Source organism: Styela clava, chromosome 8, assembly GCF_964204865.1.
Source record: "Styela clava chromosome 8, kaStyClav1.hap1.2, whole genome shotgun sequence".
Lineage (NCBI taxonomy): Eukaryota > Metazoa > Chordata > Ascidiacea > Stolidobranchia > Styelidae > Styela > Styela clava.
The window spans coordinates 8,061,893-8,079,417 of record NC_135257.1 but is presented as its reverse complement, the minus strand read 5'-3'; the positions used below and the strand labels follow the sequence as shown (position 1 = coordinate 8,079,417).

At 34.4% G+C, this 17,525-nt stretch overlaps 2 protein-coding genes across 2 annotated transcripts; one reads left to right on the top strand and one right to left on the bottom strand.

The window, feature by feature from the left end:
* The first annotated feature begins 7,689 nt into the window (after positions 1-7,689).
* Positions 7,690-9,599, top strand: LOC144425771 (uncharacterized). The gene is made up of 3 exons (XM_078115405.1): positions 7,690-7,848; positions 8,224-8,373; positions 8,726-9,599. Exons 1-3 carry the CDS (start codon positions 7,815-7,817, stop codon positions 8,899-8,901), a joined length of 360 nt encoding a protein of 119 aa, XP_077971531.1. The 5' UTR covers positions 7,690-7,814; the 3' UTR covers positions 8,902-9,599.
* Positions 9,600-14,614: 5,015 nt separating this feature from the next.
* On the bottom strand, positions 14,615-16,163 carry LOC144425770 (vitamin K epoxide reductase complex subunit 1-like). Its single transcript, XM_078115404.1, has 3 exons — positions 15,850-16,163; positions 15,445-15,551; positions 14,615-15,368 (listed from the first exon to the last, which is right to left on the bottom strand). Exons 1-3 carry the CDS (start codon positions 16,038-16,040, stop codon positions 15,139-15,141), a joined length of 528 nt encoding a protein of 175 aa, XP_077971530.1. The 5' UTR covers positions 16,041-16,163; the 3' UTR covers positions 14,615-15,138.
* Positions 16,164-17,525: the final 1,362 nt, after the last annotated feature.

Below are 17,525 nucleotides of genomic sequence, written 5' to 3'. Positions count from 1 at the left end.
ATATGATACACACAGTCAAGTTGCCCAATCTCTTCAATCAAAATCAGTCACTGTTATGATTATGAGCAATTTATCAAATATTCAGGAATACATAAGTGTATGAATGAAAATTTTGGAGCAAGCATAGTAAAATAAATGTTACATATTATATTAGTTCATTTTTTCAACTGATTAACCATATGAACTAATTAATACTTAACATCGGTTTGACGAATCACTTCAAGTTACGCACTTTTAGGTGCTGTTTAGCAACATGTTTAAAAACTCCAAAATGCGGAGTTCAATTCATTATTCATTTAACATAGTGATATAGTACCCCCGTGTAGTTTTGGAACCAAAACGTGAAAGATAGGACTCGCGAATTCTCGACTCGAATGGTGAAACTAGGGTATAGTGTTTGCCTAGGTTATCTGTAAAGCGCCAAAATGGTATTAATTCATGCAATTCGGCTATTTTCTGAGGGCAAGATGAATAATTGTTCAGTGTAAAATATCCAAAATGGCTGTATGGTTTATGTCAGTAGTTCCAGTGTGCTCAATCAGTTTCCCAATAATTACTTCCTTATCCGCTCGCGTTTAGAGCTGCACAAAAGATGTCGAATAAAAGATTTTTGGTTAATACGCTTTTCGTTTAAAGTGCCACTGACTATCGGGTATTTATTATGTGATGACTTTGCAATGCGTCGCGATTTGTATTACAGAAAGTTGAAAAAGTTGGGAACATCTGGTTAACTTGATTGGTATTCAGAATAATATACTTTTGATTTTTTTTGTCTATTACAGAGTAAATAATCCCATTAATTTATTCAATTTTCAAGCAGATAGATAGGAGAAAAGAGCGTCTTGATATTTCCTAACGTTCATCAATTTTTCTGGGTTTTGTATATTGACTGGCTTGGTGTCGATATACTGTATCCACAATCTACTATCCCTAACTTAACTACCGAAAAAAAAAATATTTAAAAAAATATTTCGTTTATTGATCGTTAATACATAATAAAAACCTGCAGGTGTGTCCTTGGCGACATACACACCTAATTATCGTCTTTGTCGCGTGGCGGCAAATCAAACGTGAGTCCGAATCAATTTTATGAGTTTTTATAACAAAGAAGATACAAAACTATAGGTTACAGAGTCGACACACCCTTCATTATAGGTGATATTGTGATAAAATGCATTATATAATGGTTTTAGTGTTATATTCATAAATTAACTAGTCGGGGGACATTTTATCAATAGAAATTGGATAATTGGGCACGTGTGAGACGCGCTTCCGACGTACGGTGCATGAATGGCCCAAGATAAGCGCCGTGTAATGTTCGACGGAGTATCTTCCGGCTTTTGCTATTGACGTTTCATGCTCAGAATCAGCGTCATCATAAAAAACCTGTATTTCCTCATAATTATGCGCCACGCAAATGAAAGAAAAAGGGAGTGGGTGCACAAAATGTGGCAACGTCTGTATGTTGAGACAAACCAGATTTAGGTTCCCGCCGAAATGTTCTCACTTAATTAGAGAGAGAGAGAGAGAGAGTGGTCCAACGAAACAGTTGACAGTTTTTGACGGAGTATTCTTTGGTACTGTTTAGCGCAAAAGAAATATTTTACAGTTCAAGTGTTTTTTTGGGATTTCCAGGTGATATGATCTGTTGTTCATTGCTATTGGTTACTGCTAACGCTTTGTTGGCATTGGCCTCACTGACAAATTTGACGTACCATTTCGAAAGTGAATACTAAAAGGAAAGAAAAACTAAAATTAGAAGATAGGAATATCACTATGATCAATATTTGTGTAAAATTAAAAATGTATCTTAATTATTCTGTTTCAGAGTACTTTCAGAATTTATTGAATAACTTTTGGATAAACAGATAAAAAGATTGGCAAGTTTTTTGTATTGTATATATCTCAGAAATCAATGTGTTTGAAACTATCTTGTCGCAATGGTGGCATTTATTGCGCAATTCATTTATGTATTATATGCAGTAAAGTTCAAACGTTCAAACATTTTGTTTTTAGCTGTTTACGTATTATTTTATCTTGCCACAGCACGGGCCGTTACCCGTTATATTCAATTTACCAAACTGCATTGCCGTCTCCATGTGGTTTCACCGGAAATTCGTGATATGTGTCATGTAACTAAAACGGTAGCTCACATAATTAGATGTTCCCATATGGGGGTTTAGATAAAATTATACACTATTACAAAACTTTCGAAAACATTTGGTTGAAGTATAAGTTTTAACATTTAAAACATAACATGGGTAAACTGGATATTTTTGCAATCGAGAAAAATTTAGATTTGAGTATTCTCCAAAACATAGCATGTGATTTTATCTTCAGTTTGCATTTGCGAAACTTTCAAATTGACTAACAGAGACGTTTATGGAATCCATGATGTGAGTTTTACTCACTGTCAGAGCAGCAATGCTGAATACCAATTTTATGGCACATAGTTTCCGCCAGGCATGAGTAACCGAATGACTGTCTCGACTAAACTTTTTACTCGTGATTGAAAAACATCAACATCCCGCATAATTCTTGATAACACGTGACAAATAAAGTTTGGGATGAAACGTACTGATTTTCGCCATCGTTTAAACATGGTACAATAATGATTTCTTCTGAAAAAGTAACATTCGGGTATGAGTAGAAGATACAGATTTCTGCATACGTGAGCTATTTCATCTTTTTGTATTAAAATTGATTCAGAGCCAGAGTTAAATTTTGTAATTATTTTATTTACGGAAATTTTAATCATTTTGATTTAAATAAAATGAAAAAAGCCATTATTCTAAGTAAAATCCTCTCTGTTAATGTTTACAAAATAAACTGTGACATTAGTAATGATTATGCCGGATATAAAATCAGTTTACATGATTCTCGCTATGAATAGTTCTGTAAAAATGATTCTATACTAGTAAATGAATTAAGCATTGACAATGACACACCTGGTTTGTATTTGTTCTGACAAGCAGTCGAGTTTTTATCGATTATTTCTAATTTTGAAATAGCAGATTGCTGTCGATATTTGACTGACAACTCCCAATAAAAAGCGCGTGTAGGTTCCCCGTCGGTTAGCCGTGAAAAAATGAAGGCCAAACGTTTTTGCTAGATAATGATGAGACACCTTGATTGTATGTGGCAAAGGTAGAAAAATTATGCTTTTGAATTCAGTATAGTCTTTTTGTTATAGTTCGTGACATTGTTCGTAATAAACAGTTAAATTATCAAAAACAATTAGCAGCACAAATTTAGAAAAGTGTAGTTGTAAACGAGGCAAAGAAAATGTTGATTGTGAAATATTTTCAAAATGCAGAGAATATAAATTTTATTTTTTGTGTATTGACGTTACAATGAAAACGTAGCATTTAGTAGGCAACGTAGGCAAAGCATGGAGCGTATTTGGGCCAATGATATTACTCCTGGCAACAGGAAAACAGACACGACATGTTTGGAATTTGTGTCACATTTTGCCGATCAATCGTCTGACTACTGCAAATAGGGCTGAGTAACATGGTACAGTCAGCAGTGCATCCTGAATTGCTTAATCAGACCCTTTCCAATGCAGTCACGGCGTGACACGTTTTTGCTTGCCCCTCATGACGTCATATTCTAGAGCTAGACCATTGCAGTGTGTGCGTGGGATATACCTAAATAGCTTTTCCAACATACGGCCGACGTTTTTGCGTGTCTTGAAAGCGCGATTTGCATCATTTCTCTGACTGGACGCGTGCGTCACCTTCCGGTGTTTTGATGAGGCAAGAAGATTGACGTGTGATGTTATCATTTACGTTGACAGTTGAGGTGACACGCCTTGCTCGCCGGAGACGTCCTTATTTGCGGATAAAATTCAACTACGCGCCAGTTTAGTAGCGGATTGCCAATTTTACGCCGGGAAGAAAAAGCCGATACCTGTTTTTTATTTATGATGTTTTATTCGTAATTCAAATTCAAAAAAGAGAAGAAGAGGAATCAATGTTCATACTATATTATATATTCTCAAAACTTGCACACAAGTGCCTTTTTGAAACCGACATAGCAATTTCATATCTACGATTTGACTGATCGCTGCTGAATATTCCCGTGAACTCGCGAAATAAGGATAGCGTAAGTTTCATTCATGATTGTTCATACTAAATGAATTTTATTTCTCGTTTTTATTTCGAGATAATGGGTAAGAGTGCATAGTTTAATGCTCGTTAACCTTCTCTTCATAGACTTTTGACTTTGAAAAATATAAACTACCGTGTTATGAACTAGACATTAGAATAAATATATAAGTTGTACTGAAGTGCATGGTAACATTTTGGCATGTAAACAGAGTAGGAAGTAACCTAGGTAAAAGTAGGTTAATACAGCCATCAGCAAACACAAACATTGCTATATTTGCGTTGAGAACATCATGTCTGAACGGTACGCATAACTAGTGCAGTCGCACATAACATTTCCATAGTGATAAAATTTAGGATATATATATATAAATAGGAAGAAATGTTCATTATGCGATATAATGTTCGAACCACGTTTTTCGCGACTGCGGCAAAACGAAATAATAGTATTGTTAAAATTGACATTGAAGAAATATTTCCCTCCGTTTTATTATCTTGATAAGTGATTCTTGGACACTCAATTTACGAACAAAAATCTTTTTGCTATACATTCGATACGCGTCTGCGGCTTCATTGTGATGGGTAAATAGACTTTAGAGAAACAACGAAGATCTTGATATTGTCTGCTCTGATATGCAAAACCGCACAAAAGTCGGGAGGAACGCTCGCATATTTTGGCGCCAAACCATTGAACAAACTGATAGAATTGTTATCAATTTTCTATGTGAATGAAAGCGAAATTGACGTTTAAGGAACAATGTGTTCAGGTGTAGACAAATTATTCATTTTTGATATTTGCTCATGCGCTTTTGAAAGGGTCCTCATGTATTGAATAAAGACCAAAAATTCCAAATTATATATACTGGCAGTACAATAGCCAAACCAAAAAAGCATACTGAGGAATCTGATGCTTTCCACAATTTTCTATTTTGTCAACTTTAAAACGGTCGTCGTTGACAACGAAATTGATCATTCTACCATACCATGGCTATCTTTCATACCTTGGCTCGTGCGGCCGCAATCTACGCGTGGCAAGTTTGAACCTAATACCGAAACGGGCGTGGTCGAGGTCGTTGATGTTAAAATAGAACAGAACATATTGCTTAGTTAAACTTATTCCAGGATGCGGTAATTTGTATATTATTCAGTATAGATTTTGTCATGGATACAAAAATATTTTGAAAAATATTAAAAAAAAAATGGTTGCGCGACGCGCCTGGTATATATCGGTTGAGCATTGTCTTGTAGTTCATAGGAAAAAAATAACTGCATTCTAGAAGCATTCTAGTACAAGGCCGTGAATTAAAAGGATGTCACTTGTTACTTTTTCATTATACGATAACTATATTTATAATGCTATATCAAAATCTACTGTATGTATCACGACTGATACTGAAGGGAAATTGTAAGTAATTTATGTATTATCGGTTTTTTCCTTAAGATAACTAAATAATGTTAAAATTGCCTTACTTTCGACACAGAGTAGCAAATTTGTTATCAGTTCAATTGGTAATAAGGAATTCGTCAATTATATTGGAAAATGAGTCGATCGGGTTCCATTTTAATTAAAAAGTTCGATACGTAATTACGAAAATACATTTGAATAAAACTATTTGATCAATTAAGTGGATAGCCTACTCATCAATTGAAAAACATCGCTGTATGTTATGGAATACATCAAGGGTATAGTTTGTTAACATGTATATTTTCTCACTAATCAGGTGTTTTATTATAAAATAAGATACAGAATAAGCGCTAGAAATCTAGACAAGTAAAACTAGATTCGACGCTGAGATAATATACCTGTAATGTGTTAAAGAACTAAGATAGGCTGAAAATTCGGATTTGAAAAGTTGAAAGCTTTCTTGAATATTGAGCGATTTGAAATTAATATTTGTATAGTATTTTTTCATGTCCCATTAGCTCATGCTGCTGTATTCTAAAATGGTATATATCGGTAATGCATAAAACCTTTTTGTAAAATCAGGAGTAATCGTTTAATTAACCCTCAGGTATCAGCTGGTCTCTTCACACTCAATTATTCAAAGTAAATCATGTGCTAATTATTGGTAATGCGTACTGGGGGATTTAACATTAGCATTTCCGCAGTAGAGAATAAAAATACTAAGCTACTCATAAATTCGTAATGAGGCAATAAAAAGGAAACGGGTCGGTAATCAACTCATTATTTAGGTTTTAAGGCGACCTCATACGGCCAAACGCAAAATGTAAATTTTCATGGCTGATATTTCATCTAAAATATTCATTTTTAATTGGAGCTTTCGGAATAGTATCGTTCCCTGTATCATGGGGCACTAAATTATTTATAATTTTATTCAACAGGTTGCTACATTTTCGCTGATCAATGACAATACTGGTTAAGTTATTTTATTCAAAATTTAAGTGTAATTGCTGGGTAGAAAATTTGAGTCGCAGTTTACGTAGTTTCGACCCCTCGTATTCTTCAGAAAAATCTAATTGAATATTTTTACCAATATATTTCAATTTATTGGGTTCTTTACTTTACCAGTTTCTTGTTGGGATAAAAGATTGCTCGCAATGTGTTATAATTCGGTGTCTAGATATCCATTTCATTACCTGCTCATTGCTTTGCCAAAATTGCTGTAAAACACCACAATTATACAATGCTATGGCTCCATCTACCGTCGAAATTTTTTCTGATATGACTATAATTAAATGGATTCTATCACTATATCACATTAAGTTTATATTTTCCTAAATGAAATAGTTGAAAATTCTGAATGTAGTTGTAAATGGTACTTTGCGTTCTTTCTTGCGAATTAACGCGTTCCAATCGCCGAATCGCCTAAAATAAAGCATATGTATATTTTTATTTATTATTTAATTATATTAAAGTAAAAACAAAAACATATACTGGTATATTATTATAACGACAAATCACATTCAATACAACGAGAAGTAGATAAATCTTACTTGTAAAAAATACAGTTCACTAAGCTTCGTCAAATTTTGATAAGGCAAACTCTCTGATAAGCTTGTTTCATTTGAAATTAACACAACTCACTTTTTCGTGGAATGTTTTAAAAAAATGGAATACAGAGTCATATATATATACGTTACGTTCTAGCATAAAAAACTTTTATCGAGTTGACGTTAATTATCTAAATACGGAAATTGAAAGCATGTGATCGACAAATGATTAACCCTGCAATAAACTTGTTTAATTACTCTTCCTGCGGGAATCGTAGTATTGCATCGTGCGTTTTAACACCACGCTGTCAAAGATTAAGTGGAATTTCCTCGGATCATCGACATAAATATTTTATTAAAATCGTTATATATACGAGTGAGTGTCTTCGCGAACTCGTAACAAAATACTTTGCGCGACAAATAGTCAGGAATAGGGATGGATATATGGCCCCGATCGACGTTAGCTTACTCTATGGCGGGCTATGGGCTATACTGTATAAAAAGAGAGTTTGATTTTGAGAGGTCTGTTTCTTAGCATTTGTCATAGAATTGCCATACTATACAACGCATTTGTGATAACCGCAAAAGCAATAAATATGAAAGATACATATCATCATAATGAAAGCAAATGCGAGAACTTCAAAGATGTGCATTTATTATTCAAACGATCCACCTTCTTCTTTGTACTATATTTGCAGTTATTTATTTGTTTCTTAACTACGTTTGCAAATTACTATTTGAAAAGAAAAAGAAATGGCTTCCTGCAAACTTATCATCGTTTCTGTCGGTGAGTGTTTATCCATATATACATAAATAAAAATAATAAATTATGGCAACATCTTAGAAAATTGATACACGGGAACAAAAAGTAAGTCGAGGTGACATTGCAATTTTTGGCAACGTCATTCAAATCATACACTTTTCGAAGTATCTAAAAATTTGGGTAATTAAAGCTGAGGCTTTTAAAATTACGTCAGTTTTTATACACTACATTTTATTATCATGCACATAGCGCATTTAAGAATTGTCGTCATGACCTATGTAATATATATGTATATTTGTTTTCAGCGTATTTCAAAGATTTATACCCATAGTCTTTTTTCGCAAAATACTAATTTCGTTCGATACAGATAATTAAGGACTTTTATTTATTTATTTGTAGTTTTCTCTCTTGCATTCTCATACGTTATTGGGCAAACAACCATCGCTACCGCTACGGTGACAAACAATTCCACGAACTCTGAGACAATGTCTGCGGCAATGGCAGCAACTGCTGGCACAAATTCAAACAATGGCGATGCAACTCAAACAGGTGAGTCGTATTATAAGACCAATTTATTTGATGCTCATTGTTTAGCCGAAAGTATTTTCAATTGATGCTTTTTCAAATTGGCGAATACTGTATATAGTTTATTCTCCGATTAAAGCTGCATCTAGTTGGGCGCCACGCGCGGGAATCTATCGAGTTAAGTGAGCCATAAACTTTTTTGTTGCTCGAATCCCGCACATTTATTTCATTATAATAAGTAATGAAAATTCATAACTGATGTACCGGTAAAGGCTAGAACCCAAAAATTTCATGTTATATATATAGAAAAATTTTACATGATGATGATATTAAATGTAAGCAACAACAGTATATATTTAATCAAATTCTATTATAGGTGCAACACAAGCCAACCAGGCAACGAACGCTGCTAATCCTTCTGGTACAACCCAAGGTTCAAGCGAAGAACAAACAACCACGTCGGGATTCGAGATCGCCTCCATCTCCAAATATCTGATTGTTTTGAATGTTGCCCTGATCTTCTCCTCAACCAGGATGATTTCCAACTTCTGATCTAGAAAGTTAAACTTTAACACAAGATTTATATTTTATTTTTTGTCTTTATTAAGACTGTAGACTGTAGGTATTATTGATCGAGTGAATAGGTTAAAAGTTGAGGTTTCTTTTGATATATTCAGCAACAACTCATTTATGTCTAAACAATATATATATATATATATGAATACATAATGTATAAAATCTCACTCCGTTTAAATTACTTTTATTCTCTTAATAGAAACCAATGGCAACCCAATAAATGGACTTGGCATTTGGATTATTTGATATTCGAACATTATCTGCTATGTGAAATTAATGAAAGGAAAATTTAAGTATGATCGAAATCCACAACTCTGTATTATTAAAAAACACGCGGGCGATGAAGCGTTCGGCGCTGATGCCACGTTAAAACAAAAACCAGATTGTGTGATCAGTTTATTTATATTACCCAACAGAATTTTTGCATCATACAATACAAGATAGTTTATGTGCATGCTTTATGGATCATAGCTAAATCGGGGTGCGTTTTATTCAATCACGTGTCATTATGACTGAACTATATAGGTATTGCAAAATTGCTGAATAGTGCTACTGCACCATTTGGTCAAATGTTTTCGTATGGAGTATTACATTATAGGCACTTACCTATCCAGGTCCGACTTAAATGCATTAGATTTGTTGCATTGAACTAAATAAATAATTTTTGGAAAAATTGTCTGGACTCTGGTGGCACTTTATTACCGACAGTTGAAAATGTTGAGCTCAGAATGAATTATGCGAGAAGGTTTATGACTGCAGGATGACTGGTAAGGATTTTCAAAATGGAAAACATAAGCAATTTGGGTAAATAATCTTCGGTGAGATGGCATGCAAACGAAAAATCAAATATGCAAACAAAAACGCGCGCCATGTTGTTTGTTAGGTCTTTTAACATCCTCCCTTTTCCACATCCACACACGTCAAAATATATCGCCGCAATATCGTCTAAATCTCAAATATACAACTTAACTACCTGGGACTTCATGTTTTGCCTCCGACCGTCGTCGGGTGCGGACGTGTCAGCTTGAAAAGACTACGCCTTGTATGTTTCGGTATCTGTAATCTGTATCGCGTAATATCAACATCAGCAAAGCCCATCCACTGGAATTAAAGAAGTTTATGGATAAAAGATTGGATTTAAAGTTAAATGGTGGACGATCTGTTACGGGTATAATGCGAGGTTTCGATCCTTTTATGGATCTAGTCGTGGACTTCGTTTTAAGTCTTAGCTAGAGGCATGGAAGGGTAAACAGGTGAAATACTAGAATTGTAAACTGAACAAAAAGTAATAGCGCTGAGGATAACAACTTGGTTAGTGGAAACAAATGGAATACAAAAATGAGAAACAATCAACATTCTAAATGATGGACAACGAAATAATAGCATTCGGATAATAAAGACTACTTTGGCATTGCTGCACGGGCTACCCAAGATTCCAATTTTACATACTTGCTTCGCAAAGAACTCAGGAAAAACAGATGGACAGGCATTTTATATGAAACATTGCACCTAGTATACTACAGCACATCACACCGTCGGATTTTATTTACAATGAGGAAATCAACCAAAGACATTTCGATTTATTTATTACTCATTCTGACACTGACATGACATTGGTAATTAGAGTCAAATTATGAAGTGACCAAACAGCGCATATTGAATCCGATTCAGAGATATATACTTAAATTTATATTCTCCGAGTACCACACAACACTTTTGGACAAATGTAGTACCAAAATTTTTTAACCTACGTTTTTGCCGCCCATTATACGCTGACTGACTGTTCCATTAGATAAGTTTTGAAAAATCATTTTATCAATTCTTTATAAGCGTTTTGAAATCAAAGTGGAGCGAAAATATGATCAAATGCACTCAAAAAAATATACCATTACAAATTCCAAAGCGGAACTCCGATGAATACCGGTATGGGGTTCCATTTCTCTGACAACCGCAGATGGACAAACGGGTCTTAGGATACCCACATTATTTAGTAGCATTCTTAATATACGTATACCCAGGGGCGCAGCCAGGAGAAGGGGTTACATGGGTCGTAACTAGGGCTGGGCATTTCGAATCGAATATTCGAATCGAATAGTAAATTATTCGAATCGATTCAGAGCTAAATTTCGAATCGTCGCCATCTTGTTTTTATCTTTCCGCTAAAAAATCGAGGTGAATTCCCCAATTTTATTTTCATTGGAGTCATATCTTTTCAATGAAATTCTAACATATGACTATTTTCTGTAGTGAGTTATTGATAAAACGTGTTTGTTATTCTGTGTGAGCGCTCAGTAATCTATCTGGGTGATTTATTCTATGTCTTCGGTAATTCATTTGTTGAGAGGACCAATTACTATAATAAAATCGCTTACAATTATATATTTTCAAGTATTCGAGATTCGATTCGATTCGAAAAATATTATTCGATTCGATTCTGAAATCACAAGGTATTCAAAAATGCCCAGCCCTAGTCGTAACCCCCCGTTTGGAATCGTTTTTTTTAATAATGTTACGATACTTTCGCGCAGCGTCCGACTTTATTAATCATGTTTACGATTCGTGATTCAAATTAAAATAGGCTCGTTGAGACGTTAGCATACTTTGTAAAAATTGGCATAGTATCAAAAGGCTTTACTCGGGTAAGCGTGTATGTAGTCTATTGCCGTTAACTTAGCTGTGGGATATCTGCCGCATTTACAGATTAAACACGAAGTTTAGCGAATGGCGCCCCAGACCTCCTAGCATGTATAGGAAATTTAGGAATAAATAAACGCCTTCTCGTGAAAAATACAGTCTTATACCACTGAAAATTTCAAAGCGATTTTCTTACAATAACGGGTGGAAAAATAGGTACAACAACAACAACAACAACAAAAGGATCCACATAAATGAGAAAAAATGATTAGTTTTTTAGAGTGTCTTCACGCATGGATTCAGGTTGACGATGTACGACATTGGTAATTAGAGTCAAATTATGAAGTGACCAAACAGCGCATATTGAATCCGATTCAGAGATATATACTTAAATTTATATTCTCCGAGTACCATACAACACTTTTGGACAAATGTAGTACCAAAATTTTTCAACTTACGTTTTTGCCGCCCATTATACGCTGACTGACTGTTCCATTAGATAAGTTTTGAAAAATCATTTTATTAATTCTTTATAAGCGTTTTGAAATCAAAGTGGCGCGAAAATATGATCAAATGCACTTAAAAAAATATACCATTACAAATTCCAAAACGGAACTCCGATGAATACCGGTATGGGGTTCCATTTCTCTGACAACCGCAGATGGACAAACGGGTCTTAGGATACCCACATTATTTAGTAGCATTCTTAATATACGTATACCCAGGGGCGCAGCCAGGAGAAGGGGTTACATGGGTCGTAACCCCCCGTTTGGAATCGTTTTTTTTAATAATGTTACGATACTTTCGCGCAGCGTCCGACTTTATTAACCCTTTCCGTGCGGTGGGCACGTATAGGTACCCACGACAAAACTCGCTAGATTGCGGCGGGTACGTTGATGTACTCCACTGTTTTATTTAGCAATCGGTCGCAAACTGTTGGTCTAGTTTTTCCGGGTTTTAGTTTATTGATAAGAAGTCTTCTTCGAGATTAACATAAGCGACGGTAAATCTCGCTTTCGTTTACCATGGGAATTTTATTTGCGGCGGAACGAGGGAGTGTTTTTGAAATTTATGCAAATTTCGGTGTTTTTTGGGTGGTAATAGAAGACATATTATCCCTTCCATCTACCAAAGTATTTTGAGTTAGATAACGAAATTGCTACAGCAATATTATGCTATTGTTTGCCAACCAAGAAGCGGTAACAGTAAAGGATTTAGCAAATATTTCTATTTTTTATCACGGTTTGAAGTTTTAACACCCAAGAAGAAAAAAATGCCCTTTTTCTATCCGGTTTGTGACTCAGACCACCCCTTTTAAAAAAAACATTTTTTAATCGCCAATTGCAAGCTCTTTAAATAAGCTTTCCAACGAGCCGTCAGTGGGCAGCAGAGGATCATTACTTTTTCGTTAGTCGATCGATTAGTTGTGGGGGTACAAATGCATAAAGTCGGCGTAGCAAATACGATTATTTAATAAAAAATAAAAATCGCATGGAAAGGGTTAATCATGTTTACGATTCGTGATCGCTGTTACGCGGCAGCTGCCAGCGGGGGGTTACGGAAGTCACAATCTTCACTAAACATTTTTAAATAAAATTGTACTACCTTTCATTTGATAAAAATAGCAACGGACGTATCACACTATTGCCGTCAAAACTATTCCACAAGCGCGCTCTCGCCTCGCCACATTCAACGATATCACAAGCGCGCTCTCGCCTCGCCACATTCAACGCATCCATACTTTTAATCACATACGTTATCGTTGTTTATCGCTAACTACGAATTTTAGTTATGTAGTGCATTTTTATCAAGCGATGGCACCAGGTTCATGAGCAAATAACAGACAAAATGAATTATTGGAAATGTATGGTTTATTAACAAAGGATTGCCAAATGTGGCAGCATCGAAGAAGCATCGAAGAAAAAGTGTCATAAAATAATATTCAATCTTCGAAAACAAAGCATTGCAAAATAATGTTCAATCTTCGATAAAAAAATATTACAGAATAATGTCCAGGCTTCGAGATTTTTGGGTAGCAAACCCGTCCAAGACTCGTCGTTCTCAATCAGTACGATACATGAGCTTGTTATTGAACGATTGTAATCGTTTTATGAAGTTATAAATACGGGAACATCAAATATATATTCATTTTGGAAATGGATTGATATTTTGTGACGCCCCCCTAAAAAATAGTTTATGAACCATTGGCATTTGGCAAATATCATTAATTTATGCTATTTCTTCATGTTTCATGATTGCTAATATTTCATTCTATTCTTATTTTACATTTTTTGCGTTATTTCAATTAAAATCATGTGTGGCATTTTATTTAACCGGTGACAATGGGGCAATAATCGGCGATTACTAAAAGGTTGAAATTGGACATACAAAAACTAAATAAACGAATGTCTGTCAAGGGGGTCGGGCGACAAAGAGCCACATGTGTCGGTGTTTCTCTATCATCGGCATCACTTTGAAACTCTAAAACGCAAGGGCACCCCGCGAAGTGAAGACTTACGCATAGGGAAATATTTGAAATACGATTGCTGAATAAGCGAAAAAAACAAATGCTTATTTTCTTGCTTGAAACAACGATAAACCAATTTAACCCTGTTGCCAAAAATAATAGCATGCATTAACAAACTGGTAATAGTATGTTAATAAATCACCGCTAAAAGTAGAGAAGCGTTATGCGCAGATATCACAGGAATTTAAATTCGCGACGAATTCACTTTCAGTAAAATAGTTAACGGCGCATTGAAATGAAAAGTTGATTATTCTTGACCAAAGTGAATGGTCGACGATTGCTGAAAGTATGACATGCAAAGAAAGGCTAATGAGACACAGCGCCGCACATGTTGTTTTGCCATCATCGGAACATCTTTTTAAAGACCTATTAACGCGTTCTTATTTTACCGCAGAACAAACAAAAATCATTTGCGAGCAATTCATTAAGAATTCAACAGCTATATTAAATATGGGAAGAATAAAATGTATGCTTGATTTTCGGTTCTTTTAGTGCAACAGCCAACAGAGTTGTTTATTACAATACAAAATAATTTATTAAGATCAGTGGAGGAAATTTATACTATAAAAAGCCTATTACTCTGCTACAAATGTAATACTCCATTGAAACATATCTCAGAGAATGTTCAATTTTAAATAAAATTTTCTTTGAAGACAGTGGAATGGAGAAAAACAAAATAGTTTGATCCAGGTATATAGTATTATGCTTGCTACTTATGGAAAAGTGTTTGTAAAAAATACCCATCATTTAAATAATTGCTAAAGAAATTCATACTTTGAAAACCCGCATTATTGTCGCACATGGTAAATTATTAAAACATAATGAATTTGTCATACATGCGATAATTAAATCATAAATTTCCTATGTTCTATGTGCGCCTGTATATTAATATCAATCCTATTATCACATATGGTCATGAACTTGAGTATACTGGAATGGGTTGGCAATTAAAATTCTATAGCACAATAAAAATATATATGTAATCAGCAAGTGCATAAAGGGGTTAATGAAGATTGCCAGGAATTACGCATGAAATGTACTGAAAATTTTTTTTAATCTATTTTCCTTCTTTCTTTTCTGGGCCGCTGATGATTATACTGTTGGTTTTGATAGGAATTGAGTATCAAAAGACAGAAATTGATGACATAAGTTGTGACACATACAACACAAAAATCATGTAAGATGTAAGCAAGAACATATCCAAGATAAATGCACATCAAGACCGTTACGACTGATAACCATAGCAAAATTTTGTTCAAGAGCCTGTTGTTTTGGAAGATTCCTGCATAAAATGTAATAGAACATTATTCGAAATAAGCATACTGAGAAAAACTTCAAACCTAGATAAAGTATCATACCAACTATTTGTAAGCTGTAGAAAAGGATCCCGAAAATTGAATTCGATATGTTAAGTGGACTATCTTTCCCAACAATATGATGAAGAAACCCAAAGCCAGCGCCATATCTGATGAAAAGAGTAGAATCAAGTTGAAAATGTCAACACCGAAACTTTTTTAAACAAAATTATCATATTAAATTACCCTGATTTTCATTACATATACTGATCTATAACATACAGCTTTGAATTACCAAACACTTTCTATCAATGAGAAATGAAAATTTAACAATTTGCACACGATCTGCAATACTTGGACCCCAGTAGACTTGCACAGAAAGTAAGAAGGGTATATTTTTCTTTTAACTGACAATACAGCAATAACCAGAAGTGATTCTATTCGCTTTCGATAATTCACAATACTTACTCAGAAGTGAATATCTTTGAGCAACTTATGCTCTCGCTGATATCACAAAATGCTTCATAATCAGTAGAAGATTGCTTTGCTTTGCTAACATAATTTGCATAGATTGACAAAGTTAATCCGCTCAAAGACAAGAACAAGCCAGAAACTACAACCCAAAATCCAGCTTGTTTTGTTGATTTTGAAGCCATCATCCGGTTGCTCAAATAAAAATATTATTTCTGTGAGTTAAAAATGATATCAAAGGAAACAATACTCAGATATTGCAATATAATACTATAACTGATTGTTTTAGATCAGTGTTACAGTTTTTAATTTTCAATTATTGAATGAAAAATAGATACCGGATAGTCTAAGTCTGAACTTTTAGCCATTAAAATAAAAAAAATTTAATCGTTTGAGTAATTTTGTTTAGATTTTAGTATTTCTGTATTAGATCATTTCAATTACAGAATTATGTCTGTAGGGTAAAGTTGTTCTGTCTGTATGCTAAACTAAGCCCCGAAAGACTGGCAACTGAGTCCGGGTACGGTACTGGTACCGGTATGTCTTTTGGGGTTTCTTCCCAGCACTGCTGTAGTTATCAAGACACGGGTTTTGAGGCCACCGCAATGCCAGCAAAATTCCAGCCAAATCTTGAAAAAGTTGTACCGAATGTCATATCGAAGTGTGGCCGTGATTTTATACGAAATAATTGACTATTTCGAATCTTTTCGGTCACAGGGGAAAAAATTCGAAAACACCATTGGATAGAAGACTACTAATAGAACTTATTCAAACAAAAAAATTAAAGTGACATCCCACGAGTTTTCGAACTTTTTGAGGTTCGAAAATGTTCAAATACACAAAAATTAAACTTTTTCAGGAAAAATCGAATTATTTCGAATCTTTCCGATCTTGGGGGCAAAGATTTGAATATACCATTGGATAGAGGACTAACATAAAAATATATTCCAACAAAAAAATTGTAGTGACATCCGGAGAGTTTTCGAACTTTTTGAGATTCGAAAATGTTCAAATACACAAAAATTTAACTTTTTCATGAAAAATCGAATTATTCCGAATCTTTCCGGTCCTGGGGGCAAAGATTTGAATATACCATTGGATAGATGACTAATATAGGAACACATTCCAACAAAAAAATTGTGGTGACATCCGACGAGTTTCCGAACTTTTTGAGGTTCGAAAATGTTCAAGTATGCGAAAATTGAACTTTTCCACAAAAAATCGAATTATTTCGAATCTTTCCGGTCTTGGGGGCAAAGATTTGAATATACCATTGGATAGAAGACTAATATAGAAACATATTCCAACAAAAAAATTGTGGTGACATCTCACGAGTTTTCGAACTTTTTGAGGTTCGAAAATGTTCAACTACACAAAAATTGAACTTTTTCATGAAATATCGAATTATTCCGAATCTTTCCGGTCTTGGGGGCAAAGATTTGAATATACCATTGGATAGAAGACTAATATAGGAACATATCCCAACAAAAAAATTGTGGTGACATCTGACGAGTTTTCGAACTTTTTGAGGTTCGAAAATGTTCAATTACACAAAAATTGAACTTTTTCATGAAATATCGAATTATTCCGAATCTTTCCGGTCTTGGGGGCAAAGATTTGAATATACCATTGAATAGAAGACTAATATAGGAACATATTCCAACAAAAAAATT